Below are 15,983 nucleotides of genomic sequence, written 5' to 3'. Positions count from 1 at the left end.
CCTTCGCCTCGTGTATGCAATGGGAAAATTCGATTGTCAGATCAGGGAAGTGTGGAATCTTTCAATGTTGATCGCTGTTATTGACCTGTCAATTACAAGCCATACAAGAATGGTCTCGACCTCAAAGCTTCTCCCCGGACCGTTGATAGATGCATACTGTAGTCAGCCCAGCCCACCCCTAAAGATAGTCCGCAGCCACCCGGTCGGGCATAGTGGATGCTACTGTCGGAGCTGTCACTCTCGCATGAGGACTTTGGTCCTGTCATGGATCTTCTTCAGTGAATCCATACTCGATGGGACTTGTTGCGTATTTTAACAAAAGCCGCCAGAGACCCGCCAACGGGGAGTTGGGAATTCTCAACTTTCAGTCTCTTCCCGTCCATTTGATTAGCTCGCTGCCGTTTGTAAATTGACTAGGGCGTGCTTGCTTCTTTGTCCAGTCTGGGTCCAACGTCAACGAATGAGATCAAGGGAGAACATTGACATACTGCCTTTTGCCGCTGTCTTTTCTTCTCGGGGACCTCTGACCTTCTTTCTCCTTGATCTCAATGTTCACCTGAAGTTGAAGCATTCTTTCGACGTCAATGGTATAGAGAAATTCTATTCAGGGTCACAAATATGGGTGACTTCAATACTGAAGCATTTACCTTACTGGGGGTAGCTATTGTCATTATCGGTCTGCGAACCACCGCAAGATGGATTATGGTTGGCCCCAAAAACTTTCAGGTGGATGACTATCTAATGCTACTTGCGTGTGTGAGTTACGATCGATTGCAATATCACCTATTTCCTTGCTAATCAGAACGTGTATAGGTGGTGTATGGACTCGAAACTGGCGCCGCATACATAGTTGGCGCGTGGTATATGGGATTGGCCAACAATTCAATGACCCGTGAACAGCGAGAAACTTTATCAACAAGCTCCGAAGAGTATCGTATCCGTGTGGGTGGCTCAAAGGTTCAGGTTGCTGGTTGGTCGTTGTATACCCTTTTGCTTTGGCTGCTCAAGACATGCATGGCCATTTTCTATGCTCGATTGACGTGAGCTCGCTTTAGCCCCATCCACTTTGTCTGTGCTGACTCTCTATCCTCTATCTAGTGCAGGCCTAATAAATATGCGCATCCGAATCCACATTGCATATGGTTTGATTGCTGGGACATATATTGTGACAGTCTGTTCGATCCTCTTTGGATGCCGTCCATTGCATAAGAATTGGCAAATCAATCCTGATCCTGGGAGTACGTTGTTCTGTTCTACACAATACTGTTTATATTTCGGGGAGGGGATCACAAGCTGATATCCGGTTAGATTATTGTCAACCGGCCGTGTCCAAGATTGATATCTACGTGACTGTGGTACTCAATGTCGCGACCGACATCTATCTAATTAGCATACCTGCACCGGTAAGTCTTTTTACGGGTATGTTAAAAGTGATACTAATCAATGTGTATGAAGATGCTTTTCAAAGCTAGGTTGAGATGGCGGGAGAAGCTAGAACTTTTGATTCTTTTCAGTGGCGGACTCTTTGTCATGATGGCTGGTATTCTTCGCTGTGTCTTAATATTAACAGTAAGTTCGATCTTTTTGATGTGGAACGCAAGGCCTGATGTCTATTCAGGCTGGTACCAATGGTGCTCAACAAGCCGGCAGCTGGGCCTGTCGTGAGACCTTTGTCGCTGTCATCATTGGCAATGTCCCTATGATCTACCCTCTGTTCCGGCGAGTAGCCCGACGAGCTGGATTTTACATCACCTCAAGGAATGGATCACAGAGTTACCCTGCCTATCCTCTCTCGGATGGTGACACTGGAGGCGGCGCTTATACTAAGCGTAAGAAGTTCCGTCATCCTCTATCTATTCCGGCGGAAACCCAGTGTAACACGATAAGTGACGAGCAAATGATCCTGCCCACCTCGCGACAGCAACCGCCTACTTGTACCGCTGGTGAGGGTGATTGGGAGACTCACAGTCAGAGTAGCCAAGGTGGAGGCATCACGGTGGTTCATGAAACGATTGTTCATAGCAGAGAAAAGTCGCCTGGGCTATAATAAAAAACTTGAAAAGGAGGATTTCTATGTTTACCAGTTCTTTTACCTCGGTAGATTTGCAAATATTGGCACATATGTTACCGTTATTTGAATGCAATGTCATTTGTATATTTCTACACTTTATCTGGCCCTAGTCTTGCTCTCTTGGACGCTATTTTCAGTATCCGAAATGCACATAGTCTCGCGATATAAGCATAAAGCAAATGCCATATCAATATTTCAATCTAGAAACCTGAATCTCTCATTTTCTGTGTAGACGTCGGGGATCATTTGATCATTAAATAGATATGTAGATCAATCCGCTGTGAGAATTTAAAGTGCTATCTCTGTGGGGGCTGAAAACATAGTATGATAGATCCTGCTCGTAACCTTGGAATCAAATGGAAGTTGATTTTCGAGCTAATTTAGGGCAGAATTGTCAAGTCTTGCAGCAATAAGCGACATTTTAAACCCACCGGAGTAATCCTGCAAGGAGGTTTGCTGCCATTTTCACCCCTCCACCGGAGAAAGCCACAGCTTGCTCCCAAGGTCTTTTTGATCTGGGGTAATGATCGACCCTTTGGCAGACAATGCCCCTGTTGGCGCTGTCTTGCAGTAACTCACGGAACTCCGCAGCCACCCCGCAACTTGAAGCAGTGGAGATATGCGATTGCATGATGAAGAACGTGAATTTTACGGAATTTGAGAACTCCGGGAGTCGCTGGGCATGGAGATAAAAGGGTGCCTAGTCTCGCAGCCCCCAACTGCATTCACGAGCTTGCCTCTACTTGAGCTATGTCTTTCACTTTGCTTGCAGCTCTTCTCGCAGTCGGACTGGTGTCGGCCGACAACATCACTGCTACGGTAGACCTAGCTGTTTCCAAGGGCCCGCCTGTACATAGAGCATCAGGGTTCATCTATGGTATCCCTGATACCCCGAACCAGATTCCCGACCATTGGTATACTGGGGTCGGATTCAACTACGGGCGCGCAGGAGGAGCACAGCTCGATGCGCCGGCCCGCGGCTGGATCTGGGGTCTTGATGATTATCAGGGCCGGCTTGAGTCTACCTTGTCCAATTATCAGACCTGTCGCAAGTATGGCGCGCCCTTTATTATCCTGCCACACGATGTCTGGGGAACCGACCATACGAACGCCTCAACTGTTTGGCCCGGCGATAATGGAGATTGGACAGACTGGGACAAGTTTGTCACGACACTCATGAACGATCTTGAAGCAAATAACGCTCTCGAAGGTCTTGTTTGGGACATCTGGAATGAGCCCGACATCAGTATCTTCTGGGCCCGCGGACAGCAGCAGTGGATTGATCTTTATATTCGCACCCACAAGCTTCTTCGGTGAGTCTGCTCTTTTCCAGGCTTGGACTTTGATTGCTGACCTGCGGTCATGGAAAGGGCAAACTCCAAGTATGATGCCGTTGAGATAACCGGTCCTTCTTTGGCCTTCCGGCCAGTATCTGGCAACACTTGGTGGGCCGACTGGCTGGATCAAATTGCGGGCAATGACACAATCCCAGAACAATACTCTTATCATCTGGAAGGCGAATCCGGTGACTGGGACAATGACCTTCAAAACACCAATGCGACACTCCAGGCTCTTCTCAAAACGTACAACCTACCAAGCCGCCAAGTCAACATCAACGAATACGCGAATTACGGAGAGCAAGTACCTGCAGGAGCCGCCTGGTGGATTTCACGATTAGAACGGTACGATGCATGGGGACTTCGTGGCAACTGGCTGAGCGGCTGGACATTGCACGACCTCATGGCCAATCTTCTGACCAAGGTCTCAAATCCTTCGGACTACAGCGCTACCGACTATGCTGCAGCCCCGGAGTACCAAGTATACAAGTACTACAACCTTAACATGACAGGGCACCGAGTGAAGACTAGTGGTACCGGTGATCGTCTATTCGACGTGTATGCGACCGTAGACTCGGACAAAGTACGCATTCTTTCGGGGACTCGGATCACAGCCGGCAATTGGCAGATTACCGTTGACAAGATGAGCGCTGTCGGTCTACCTAAAGCGGGCTCGGTGAATATCCAGACTTGGGGCTTTGCAGGCACATCGATCTACGAGGAAGTGGATGCCCCTAGTGATCGAGGGGTGGTTACTCACACCTACACAGGGGATACCTTGACGTTCCCTATTTACCAGACTGATGCTAGCACTGCATGGGCATTTGAATTCAGTCGGTAGTAGATTGGTAGATCCAGATTGGTAGATCCAGATTGGTGTACATAGCAAATTGCCCTCTTTTTTATACTTCACGCGAGTGCCAAGACCCAAAATTCCGAAGATTCCGACTTCCCCTGGTTTCTCCCCTCATATTCAGCCACCATTTCGCAACGATTTCCGCCATGAACAATGTGCGGACCAGATGCAAGTCTTTGGACGCAGGGGAGGGCGGTGACAGTACCGTATCTACCTCGCGAAATGCGAAGCGTGATCACGAGGGCGTATCAATCGAGCCCAAACCCAAGCGAACCCAACGAGGAAAATATGCCTTGAGAGCATGGTGCGCATCCTGTCTGACCCGCAATGGTATTGTGTACTGACATAGCTATGTATCGAAATAGTGGGCAGTGTAAACGGCGAAAAATCAAGGTAGGATGTACCACATCATACATCCCCTGCACCAGTCAAACAAGGGTAAACTGAACAAAACCTGTAATAGTGCGATGGCAATACTCCATGCAAATATTGTGTCAGAAGAGACTGTGAATGTCAGCGCGAAGGGACCGATATGAGAGGTAAATGGCGGCAGCCTGACATAACTTCTCTACACAGGAGGTTTGACACGACCAATCTAGTCTTTTCGGATCCAAGCAAAACAACTGCTGATTCTGAATCTAGGGCAAAGAACCCAAACTCTCGAATGGATCAGGTTGATGGACAGTTGCGTAATTTGGGATCATCATCCATATTGCAAACTACGAGACACCAAAACCAAGAGCATCTCCCAGATGAGACTGCAACAGGTAGCAAGCGGCCTCTCCAGAATTCTACTACTTCGCCTACAGTGGCAACATTCTCCGGAGAGACCTCTTTAACACATCATTTGACAGTCGTTGAGGGACGACTTGAGCAGATGGGCGTAAGGTACACAGGCGTGCGATCTACGTCCCCCAATCAACCCTTCGCTTCTCGATTAACTCCATCTCCGGGCGAGTCATCCGACTTCAAACCCTTAGATCATACTCAAGGCTACATGTACCAGCTTCTTGATCCCCATGGTGTAGTTCCAGATCGAAAACAATGGGACCAGCTCATGCACACATTTTGCGATGAGGTGCATGTTTTGGTTCCCTTCTTGCATTTACCTTCACTATGGGAAACCTACTCGAAACTGTGGGAAAACTCCGGTGCCTCCAAATTGAGTCCTTATCATCGACATGCTGAGTCGCGCTTCACCATGGCACACATTCTCCTGTGCTTGGCGAATGGGAAATGCGTGAGATCCTCGCACGTGAAAGGTCCCAAGAAAGATTATTCCGCCGGTTGGAGCTTTTACAGAGCCGCCAGAGACATATTTGGTGATCTTCTCGATGCCTTCAGCGAGTGTTCAAATCAAATACTCCTGCTTCAGACTATATTACTAATGGTGAGCACAAAGACGTCCAGATGAAATCCCTGTCTTGACTGACAGTACTTCCTTTCTATGCAGGTTGTCTACCTTTTCCGTATTGACGCACACGGTTCCGCCGAAAAGCTTTTGGCCCTTTCAATATCACATTCACATTATATTGGAATTCAACGATACCAAGTGGTGGAGAAACTGGACATTTTTGAAAGCGAAATGGCTCGACGTTTCTGGTGGTGCGTCTACCTTATGGATAGACGACTAGCTATTGAAACAGGCCGCCCGTTCCTAATCCAGGATGTGAATGTTGACATTGGCCTTCCGCGAACTGTGAGTGATGAGTGGCTCAGCAGCTGTCGAGGAACTTCTCACCTCATACGCGCCGATGATGGAGCCATTGAAAGGTCACATACAACAGTTCCATATCTGATTGCTATGACTAGCTATTCGAAAGTTATTGGCAAAGTATGGGAAGCCTTATATGGTGCATCTACGGCCCACTCCTCACCAAGCTTATTTCTTAACGAATACCTGGAGCTTCTGATCATGCAGTCTCAAAAAGACCTTCAACCAGAATTTTCATACGACCCTCGACAACCAGGATGCTTCAGTTCAAATGGATTGGCCTGGTGGCAAATCAAGCAGCAACTCATCATGCGAACTGTAAGTTCATTGTCTAAGCTATTTTGCAAATTTCCAGTCACAGGGTCCAAACTTATTCATTGAACAGCGATGGGCTTCTCTTTATCTTCTTATAAGGAAGCCAATGCTACAGCAAATTGGCTCGTCGCATTCACTCGAAGCAAGCGAGAATGAAGTCATCTGTATGCGTTTGGTCCGAGGAATCATTGATGATTTCCAAAATGTACCTGAAGACCATAACCCCAAGTACACATTTCCGTTTTTGCACTACCTTGCTAGTGCAACTATCATCGCCCTTGGCCTCATAATGAAACAACCTTCATTCAGACAGAACTACGGGGAAATGACGTTGGAAACTGCGAGGTCCTTGAAAATTCACTGTCATAAAACCTGGGTTTCAGGCAAAATGGCTCGAGCAGTCTGGAAGTTAAACCGAATGGCCGAGGCCACTCTGAACCCAAGTTTTTGCTCACCCGAAGACCAAGATGACAATCACAGAATGCCTTCGTCACATTTATCTTCTCAATCTTATCAAAGCCTAGGCAGTCTTGAACATACTCGGGATTACTCTGCGCCATCAGAGCAGCCGGTATTAAGAACACCGAACGCAGAGATGGAAATACCTGCTTCTCATCGAGGGACGTCGCAACTTGAAATTGGCGGTCAATCATTACCAGGGCTACTGGTGTATCCAAATCTTAGTGAGGGGAGTTCTAAACCCACACAGCCACTAGACCTGGAACTTGATGATGTGACGACCAACAACTTTGATGTTGAGGAGAATCAGAAAGCCCTGCATGCTTCTAGTGGTTTCCAGCGTGCAGTTTCCTCGAACGAGGGTGATACAGCACAAGGATTCCGAAAAGGCGAGACGGATCAATTTCACACGCACAATATGGATCTCGCTTTTCAGGCGAAAGGACCGAACGCAGTGACGGGGCTGTATGCGCAAGAACTCGAACCCTTCGTACCGGATCCAAGTGTCTGGCTACCTGGAGAAATGATAGATGGTGGGATGGAGTGGCTACAGACATTGTTCGCAAATGATCCAGATACACACATTTCGTTTGATTGCACATAGCTTTTGTTACAACGGAGGTGGTCTCATAACTATATACGCAGCGGCACTGATCAAGTACGAAACGGTCTCTACATGGAAATGGAAGCCATCACTTCTTCTCATGTGCGGCTTTTACCCTGCTTCTGTATTGTCGTTTTCTTTCTATTCTCGTTTCTCCCGGAACCTAGATCGTCGTGTACAAAGGAGACTAGGGAAGAACTTGTTGTCTATGGCTGTTTAATGATTAAATTTGACGCTCTTACGTATAATCCTGCTCCGACGTTAATGAGACAGACTCATATTTTTCTGCTTTGCTAGACACGCATGATTCGAAACTAAAGGCTGTCGTGAATGAGCTCATAGCAAGGGAAGTTTAACACCCGTCCACCTCTCTTTTTGCTATCATTGGGCTTCGCAATCTAATATGGTGACCGTATCTGTAGAATATAAAGGGTATAGGAATGAGAGCGAATTCTATCAGTGCCAGCATCGTGCTCGCCCAATCAGGGCCCAGTGTACTGTACATTTTGTCCCCAGCGAGAGGCAAAAGTCCAGCAAGGCCATACCTCACAACAGAGTTTCCTGCTAGAGCCGAGGCTGCATATACAGTGTAACTTCCGGCGATATAGCTGGTTGCATAGATGAAGACAAAGCCATTCCCCATTCCAAAGGGTATTCCGGCGAGGATGGGAGATATCCAGTGCACCGAAGGCCGTGCCGTCCAAGCAAACCAGATCTCTCCAATCGGTATCAAGATACTCCCAATGCAAATCGCAATCACTGTGGCCTCCGGAGTTGGGCGTCCGGTGGCTAGATCGCGAGGGTGCAGATCGATCATTCGTCTGATCATGGGTTCTAGCAGAACAGCGATGACCGTTCCTGTGCCAATACCACAATAGCCTAGACCAGCAAGTCCAGCTGCCCAGCTGCGGTGGTCTTGAAACACAATAGGGTAGGCAACAAAGCATAAGAAAAGAACCGCGTATACTATTCCAACGTACAAATTCCAGAATATACTTTGTTGCAACATCGGATTAGCTCGAAGATCAGTACGCAAAAGGCCTATGTCAAACTCACCAAATAGGTTCAAGCACCACCATTCGTAACGGGCGAATCAAATTAGTCTTCAAGACTTGGAGGGCAGTGTCTTGGTGATCAAAGCAGCACCACCATCGGCGGTCCCTCGTTGCCCGTTGTTTTGCCTTGGTGCGCTTGCGAAGAAGAGCTGGGGCGTATGTTTCTTGCACTAACAACATCAAGCTGAACGAGACACCGCTACCAATCAAGACGATCCAATTGAGCCAGCGCCACCCAAGGTACTGAAAAACGAAGCCACCAATAATGGGGCCTAATGAGTTGCAAGAAGAGGTCAGTGGCCAAAATAGGAGATATGCAGCAGACATCAACATACCAAGTACAGGTCCATTCATAGTCCCGAGACTCCAAAAGCTCAATGCCAACGCGCGATGCTGTTCATTTGTCACATCAGTAACACTTCCCGGAGCACTGGCGATCATAGCTCCACCGAAGAAGCCTCCAAAAAATCGACTGATTAAAATGGTTTCAATGTTTTTTGCCATGGCGACTGGCACGATGAAGAGGGCGAATAGAAGAACAGAAGTGATGTATACGGGCCGGCGACCATATATTTCGGACAACGACGACAATACAACCGACCCCAACGCGAGACCAAAAAGATTTGTGGTCAAGCCAAGAAGAACAACAATTTTCGAGGATATCTCAAACTCGCTTCTTATGCCATCAACACCAGAAGTGTACATGGTCGAATATATCACCCTGTATTGTGCGGTTAGTTAGGTTAGCTTGACGTGACAAGATACGTTGGCATATTCAATGGATGTAAGACTGACACAACGGTGGTGGAATACGACATGGATGCAACAATGAACACTCTTTGCCACAGCGACCAATTCTGGGGGTTTTCTGCATCAAAGGGCTCCCATGTCACTTCATATCTTGAATCCCTCGCCGCGTTGGAGTTACTACCAAGCGCTTCAACGGTGGGTTTTAGGGGGTCCTTCATTTTTCGACCGGGGATTTTGGGAAGATGAGATCAGTACACTACAGGGTGTCCTTTTATCCATCCGATTAAGGAGCGGTTTGAGGGGTTGCGACAAACGGAATCTTGAAGATTCCGCATCGTGCGGAGTATACTACACCTCTAGTGACATTGCGGTATATCAATTGGGATGCAATTGCCGTTAAATTGAATTATTATGTTAAGAACTAGGAAACAGATTACGTATATTTTGATATGCTCGCGGCACAAATGTCGGAGGTGGTGAATATGAGAATGATCCTAGGTTGGAGCAGAGACTTCCCCTTTCAAGTGATGATAACTGTAAGCCATTATCAAGAATCACAGAACATACCGGAAAAACGGATTCTGCTTGTCTGTGAGGTCGTCAAAGGCAATCTTATCTCGCTGCACCTCATCGAGCTCCAACTGGTCCCGGTTTCGATTCTCGCGCCAAAGCACCAGGTACAGTGCTGCAGCTGCAGCGATTGTGATACAGTAACTAGATTTCGTTAGAATTCCTATGCAATTGAAATTGAGGAAAAGAAGACCTACCAGATCACCATGCCAGTCCACAGTTCCGGGTAGTGCTGGGCTTTAGTAGTTGTTTTCACTAGCTGGGGCCCAATGATGTTGCCCACAGTGTATGCGACAAAGACAGTTGCTGCCATGACAGTTTTTTTCGTAGCTCCAGCGACATTACTAGCCCCAACTGTGATAATCAGACTAACCACTGGCCCGAAGAAACCAGTCAGAGCGTAGCCTACAACGGGTGTTGCCGGGTGGTATCCCCACTGGGATTTCCAGATCATAACACAGCCAGCAATGACAGGAAGGCAACAGACAATCAACATGGGAATGCGCGTATTGGGTACGACTGTGGAGATGTATCCGCAGAGAGGGATAAAGATGACACAGACGGCACCGACGGGGAATTGGAATAAAATGGAATCCAAGGTATCATAACCAAACGTTGACACGATCAATGGTCCAAAGCCCGAGATAGCACCGTTTATAGTGTACCTAAATATGATCATTAGTAACGTGTATAGGTAAGATGTGATTTATGAAATGGAATACTCACGCCGCCGCCATCATAATAGCCACCAGATAAATTTTGATATCTGTCAGACACTCTCTGATCTGCTCTGATTTGATCTTCTGGCACCTCACGCCAGTTTGACCCTTCCGGAGTCGCTCCACAGCAACCGCCCGTTCCTCAGGGGTCAAAAACCATGCAGAGACAGGCGAATTCGGCATGGCACAGCACCAGAGACCAAACAGAAATGTCAGGGCACCAGCCAGGATGTAAATGTACTGCCATCTCTTCAAGGGCCCGGATGTAATTTGACCAAATCCGTAGTTAAGTGCGCTGCCGATGATAGTGAACCAGCCAGTGCCAGAGAACCACCACGCTTGTCGAAGGGCCTGCTCTTCTTGTGTATAATAACCACTGACTATAGTCATGAAACCAGTTGGGATAACACTCTCAATGAATCCTAAACTGTGTTAGGTAGGAGAAGTAACCTTAAAGGCGAACACATACCAAGGAAGAATCGCTGTACGAAAAGTCCCTTCCAGGTTGTCACGCCGGCGGTGGCTGCACAAACAACAGCCCACAGAAGAACTACTGGGCCCAGAACCGATCGAATATTAAATCGCTGTAAAATAAAGGTCATCGGGTAGAGACCAGCAAGCATTCCAAAGTAAAAGATCGACGTTGCCCAGCTCAAACGAGAGGTGTCAACGGATGGAGGAGATGTCGAATTGTCTGTCACTTTTAGGGCCAAATCAGTTGTCATGCCAAAGAGTGAAGCGCTGCCTAGGATGGCCTGTGGAAATTATCAGAGCTGCAGTTTTGGGTCATGCGTTTATTGGATATTCCATCGTACCTTGTCATAGTACACCATGCCATAGCCTGTAATCATGTTAGCCATAGTGTCCAGAGGGTTGATATCCAGCTTGAAACTGACCGATCAGCATAGCAGGCATCAAATACAGGTCAATCTTGCGTAGCACTCGCTTCTCCAATATGGGGTCAATTTCCTGGGCAACCTCGCTCACCACTGCCAACGCGGCATCCTTTTCTGGTGTGGCGTGAGGGCAATCACCGGGACTGGCGATGCCGTGGATCTGAATCATAGTCACAGACCGAGGCTATAGTCTCCCGAAGTTTTGAGGCCTGGAAATCAAAAGTGCATTCAGCAATAGCAAAAGAGTGCAGAGTGCGACAAATTTGTTGTTTAAACTTCGCATCTGCCCAATTGGGATGTCCGATATCGCTAGCCCGACCGCCTACGGCAGAATCGACGCAAGTTCTCGACAGTCATGAATAACCAGTTTGGATAGCAATTCCTGAGCTAATTATGAAGATGAGCCTAATAAAACGTGACTATTGGCATGGAACATGTTCTTAGATATAGGAAAGACCCGATACTTCTTATGGAATAGGCATTGCTTGCGTTGGCAGAGTGAATGCCAGCTAGGAGATATCTCAATGCCACCTCGACGAAAGTACTGCAGTGGAGGGAGGAAGATGAGATCCGTGTTGGCTGAAGTGCTTGGCCATTATACAGCACAGTACAGTAGCGCAGCCATGGATTATCCTGCTGACAACGCATTTTGTATGCTTCCAGGGTTCTGTCTACCATATACCTTCACACTCACCCGGACTAAGCTGGGTCGTTTTCGCGCATCAAACCCTCGGCTCCAAGCAATCTCTCGTATTTGTGTCCCCTCACCCGAAGCACATCGCACTTGTTGCCGAAATTCCCAATTTTGGCTTCAGTGCGGCCCACTTCAGTATGAGTACATGATGTCACCACTGCAACCAGATCTTGATTGCTCTGTTCTTGATCTGAGCTCCAATTGCTGACGGGCTAGAATCCTGAAGTTCGGTGCACATGTGAATGAGAAAGTAACCAATGTCGAGGGAGTTTGTTATATGGTGATATCAGTGGGGTTTCTGAGCCTGATCCTGACGCCTATGTTGCCTCGTGAATGTTTTTAAGAAGCTTTTCCGTGAAATATCTGATTCAGCCTCCGGGGTTTGGGTGAGCTAGAAAGGATGTAACATGACGTACCAGAATTTTGGACTATAAAGTACAGCCTGTTCACAGTTGGTCCTAGAACAATTGGACACCAATTCAGAGCTTTACACATTAACCTCGTTCATTTTTGACTCAATTTCACACAATGCCTTTCAAGTTCACCGTGTATAAAGGTTCCAAAGATGGAATCAAGCAGGCTGAGAGTGAGCGAGGAGACCTCAAGTCCGACGATGTACTCGTTCGCATTACCCACTCTGGCGTTTGTGGGACCGATGTCCATTACCAGGGCGCCGACATGGCGCTCGGTCATGAAGGGACCGGGGTAGTAGAGGCGACTGGTCCCGACGCTCACCTTTTGAAAAAGGGCGACCGTGTGGGCTGGGGTTATGAACATGACTGCTGTGGCCACTGCAGGCAATGCCTCACTGGCTGGGAAACGCTGTGTGGTGAACGCAAGATGTACGGCGACGCCGACCTTGACCAGGGATCGTTCGGCACACATGCGGTGTGGCGTGAAGCATTTTTGTTCAAGGTTCCCGATAATATGAGCAACGAAGACGCCGGCCCCTTGATGTGTGGTGGATCGACTGTTTTCAACGCTCTCCACGTCGCGCAAGTTCGTCCAACCGCTCGCGTCGGAATTGTTGGCGTTGGAGGTCTGGGGCACTTGGCTATCCAGTTTGCTGCCAAGATGGGATGTGAAGTCGTGGTGTTCTCAGGCACAGACAGTAAAAAGGATGAAGCACGCAAACTAGGCGCCGCCGAATTCTATGCGACCAAGGGCGTGAAAGATCTGAAGATCTCTGCTCCTATCGACAACCTCATTGTGACCACCAGCAGCCAGCCCGATTGGCAGCTCTACCTGAACGTCATGGCCCCCAACGGCGTCATCTCACCACTTTCCGTAGACGCCAACGACCTCAAAATTCCGTACATGCCATTGCTTGTGAATGGTCTTCGGGTGCAAGGAGGGATCGTATCCTCAAGACAGGTCCACCGGGATATGCTCGCATTTGCTGCGTTCCACAGCATTAAGCCCATCAAGATGACATTTCCTTTGACATTGGATGGCGTGAAACAAAGTCTTAAGACTCTGGAGGAGGGCAAAATGCGGTACCGGGGAGTTCTTGTGGCTTAAGCCTAGAATTTGATTTTTGGCTTCAGTTATGTGTGAAAGACCATGGAAACCTCAGGCTTTTGTATCTAGTTATTGGAATCAGTGAACAGGCAGCAGTGTTTTCCCTGGAATTTTTGGTACATTTGACGTACATAAGACCGAGGGAAGTAAATGAGGCGAAAGGGACAAGAGGGAAGTACAAGACCCAGTCTTAATATATAATTGAGGAGGACCTTGGTGACTGAATGGATTGAGCTTTTTGGACTACAACGTCATGAAATTCTACAAAATTCAATAACTGGACGCTATCACTTGGTTCTAAAGATTGCCTTTGACTGGTTTCTCTTCCCCGTCACGAGAATCGGCAGCAGGCAGACAAGGGACTGGCAAACACAATTGCTTTGCCACCTCTTGAGCAGCCCAAAATCCAGTCACAAAGGCCAAAGCAAGACCTCCAGCATACCCAAGGTTGCTGAAACCCCCAGCATCGACTCCCGCTACAAGCAGGCCTGGAATGATGCATTTATCAGGGGTTAGGGCATGCCCTTGGGTGTCAATTGCGATCCCGCCATAGGTGAAGGTAATGCTGATAAGTATGAGTAAAATATTTCCAAAATGGGCTCAGGGTCTTAACTTACGAGGGCTGGACCTCTATGGCATAAAAGGGACCATTTCCATCCACCAAGGGTGCAGGGGGTGGTCCACCACGGCCAACGGGGGCATCCAACGAGATATGCTTTTGTCCCAAGCGCATCGCTTGATCATATTGCTCGATGGTATGTCTTGCCTGCATATCATTCACTCCCCAGTTGTGAAGAATCTTGGTCAACTCATTCAGCGTTGATGCCGTTCCCACGTTGCAGCCATGGTCGCGCGCTTTCTGCAGACGATCGACATCACCAGCATTGGGGAACAACGCACTTACGCAGTGCCGGAGGCGCGTTTCCTCGCTGTAGAAGAAACAATCTGGTCAGCCTGTCTTTACTCTTTGGTGAAAGTTCACATACTTGAACAATATGAACCCACGACGCTTTTCCTGTTTAGCAAGATATTGGTTAATGATCTCATCTCCTGTTGACTCATCGGCAAATCGTCGACCAGATTCGTTTATTAGCAGACAGTGTTTGCTTTCTATCCTGTTGTTAGATATATGCATAATTTCATTTTGAAACTGTGCTTACGATATTGGGCAAGTGGAAGATAATCCTTCGGGTTCACGTCCTCAGCCCTAAGAGGCGCTGGCAATAAATGGCCATAATAGGTATTCATACCCCTGCTAGTCCCAGCACCGGCTTCAATAGCCAGGCTGAGTCCATCGCCCACAGATCCACGATTGGAACGCACGAAAACGTTTTCTCCGCCTTGTCCTAGGTATTTCGATGTCATCTGGGGGGAACCTTGGAATCCACCCGTGGCCAGAACGACCAACTGAGCTCGAACCTCGTAGTATGTAGGTGGTGAATTGGGGGTTTTTCGACAAATTATGGCCCCGGTCACGGTCGATCCAGGCACACCGGGCTCTTTCTGAATGAGCTTCACCACTGAGGTGTTGGTGAAAAGTGTATTTGCTTTGTTCGAGTTGATGCGCTTTTGATGGAGACTGTGAAGGTTGGATACTTTGATTGGAAACCCGATACCTATGTCACATCAGCTGTTACTTCAATCATTCAAACACGTCGACCTGGAGCACATTGTACCTATTGTCATGATGCCATCGAAGCGCTTTGCAGTAGGCACTCCATTGTCTCGCATCCACTGCACTGCGGGCAGATAGTCTTTGATCCATGCTTTTTGTAAAGCAGCGTCACCTTCGGGGACCCAAGACCTTAGCTTATCATAGGTTTGTGGAGCCCAGCTATTGGTTGTTATTGTATGGACGTAGTCAACGTGAGGATAAAACGTACAACATTCCTGCGGAGTAATTTGAGGAGCCACCAACCTCCGATTGTTTCTCGACAATCAATGTGGTAGCTCCTGCTTCTGTTGCAAACGCAGCACATGCCATTCCCGACATTCCTCCTCCACAGACCAAAACATCCACGTTGATAGTCTCCATGTTGAACCAGGTTCGATTCAGGACGCCTAGCAAGAGTGACACCCTAATTTTGTTTTCTGTCCGAAACTAGAATCATCAATTCTTATATTTCTACTCTTGAGGCACTCCGGCCACTAGATCTGACCAGACCTCGGTCCGGTCAGTAAATCTAATGGCCGGTCCACAGCAGTTAAGTAATGACGTCGAAGAAGCATATATCACGAATGCCCTCCATAGACACGTATGGATATCGCGGGATATTGGGGCTCAACAAATGACCATTTCCTTGTGAATGACCTCTTGACTGTCCTCATCTCTCCCTAACTCGTTACTCTTCTCGACTTGCTCTCCTTCTCAACGTACGATGGACCTATCACGTGATGTCCCCCGCCCGCGGCGATTCCTACA

At 47.9% G+C, this 15,983-nt stretch overlaps 6 protein-coding genes across 6 annotated transcripts; 4 read left to right on the top strand and 2 right to left on the bottom strand.

The window, feature by feature from the left end:
- Positions 1-618: 618 nt before the first annotated feature.
- N7511_011213 (uncharacterized protein) lies at positions 619-2,047 on the top strand (the record flags this gene model as incomplete). Its single annotated transcript, XM_057133590.1, has 6 exons — positions 619-756; positions 814-1,040; positions 1,099-1,238; positions 1,309-1,403; positions 1,456-1,569; positions 1,619-2,047. The coding sequence occupies 6 exons, from the start codon at positions 619-621 to the stop codon at positions 2,045-2,047; spliced, it is 1,143 nt and encodes a 380-aa protein (XP_056978878.1).
- A 1,386-nt stretch (positions 2,048-3,433) lies between these two features.
- On the top strand, positions 3,434-4,249 carry N7511_011212 (glycoside hydrolase family 39 protein; the record flags this gene model as incomplete). The annotated part of the gene is made up of 1 exon (XM_057133589.1): positions 3,434-4,249. The coding sequence occupies one exon, from the start codon at positions 3,434-3,436 to the stop codon at positions 4,247-4,249; it is 816 nt and encodes a 271-aa protein (XP_056978877.1).
- A 161-nt stretch (positions 4,250-4,410) lies between these two features.
- Positions 4,411-7,356, top strand: N7511_011211 (Zn(II)2Cys6 transcription factor; the record flags this gene model as incomplete). Its single annotated transcript, XM_057133588.1, has 5 exons — positions 4,411-4,568; positions 4,630-4,657; positions 4,728-5,654; positions 5,718-6,296; positions 6,364-7,356. 5 exons carry the CDS (start codon positions 4,411-4,413, stop codon positions 7,354-7,356), a joined length of 2,685 nt encoding a protein of 894 aa, XP_056978876.1.
- Positions 7,357-8,408: 1,052 nt separating this feature from the next.
- N7511_011210 (putative MFS transporter) lies at positions 8,409-11,515 on the bottom strand (the record flags this gene model as incomplete). The annotated part of the gene is made up of 8 exons (XM_057133587.1): positions 8,409-8,683; positions 8,747-9,132; positions 9,729-9,875; positions 9,929-10,396; positions 10,458-10,872; positions 10,920-11,205; positions 11,266-11,291; positions 11,347-11,515. 8 exons carry the CDS (start codon positions 11,513-11,515, stop codon positions 8,409-8,411), a joined length of 2,172 nt encoding a protein of 723 aa, XP_056978875.1.
- Positions 11,516-12,568: 1,053 nt separating this feature from the next.
- Positions 12,569-13,561, top strand: N7511_011209 (NAD(P)-dependent alcohol dehydrogenase; the record flags this gene model as incomplete). The annotated part of the gene is made up of 1 exon (XM_057133586.1): positions 12,569-13,561. One exon carries the CDS (start codon positions 12,569-12,571, stop codon positions 13,559-13,561), a length of 993 nt encoding a protein of 330 aa, XP_056978874.1.
- Positions 13,562-13,858: 297 nt separating this feature from the next.
- On the bottom strand, positions 13,859-15,596 carry N7511_011208 (FAD-dependent oxidoreductase; the record flags this gene model as incomplete). The annotated part of the gene is made up of 6 exons (XM_057133585.1): positions 13,859-14,126; positions 14,179-14,490; positions 14,548-14,671; positions 14,722-15,177; positions 15,238-15,395; positions 15,445-15,596. The coding sequence occupies 6 exons, from the start codon at positions 15,594-15,596 to the stop codon at positions 13,859-13,861; spliced, it is 1,470 nt and encodes a 489-aa protein (XP_056978873.1).
- Between the last annotated feature and the right edge of the window lie 387 nt (positions 15,597-15,983).

The sequence above is a fragment of the Penicillium nucicola genome (genome assembly GCF_028828085.1).
Source record: "Penicillium nucicola strain IBT 29836 chromosome Unknown utg000011l, whole genome shotgun sequence".
NCBI lineage: Eukaryota > Fungi > Ascomycota > Eurotiomycetes > Eurotiales > Aspergillaceae > Penicillium > Penicillium nucicola.
This window is presented reverse-complemented; position numbering and strand designations above follow the sequence as displayed.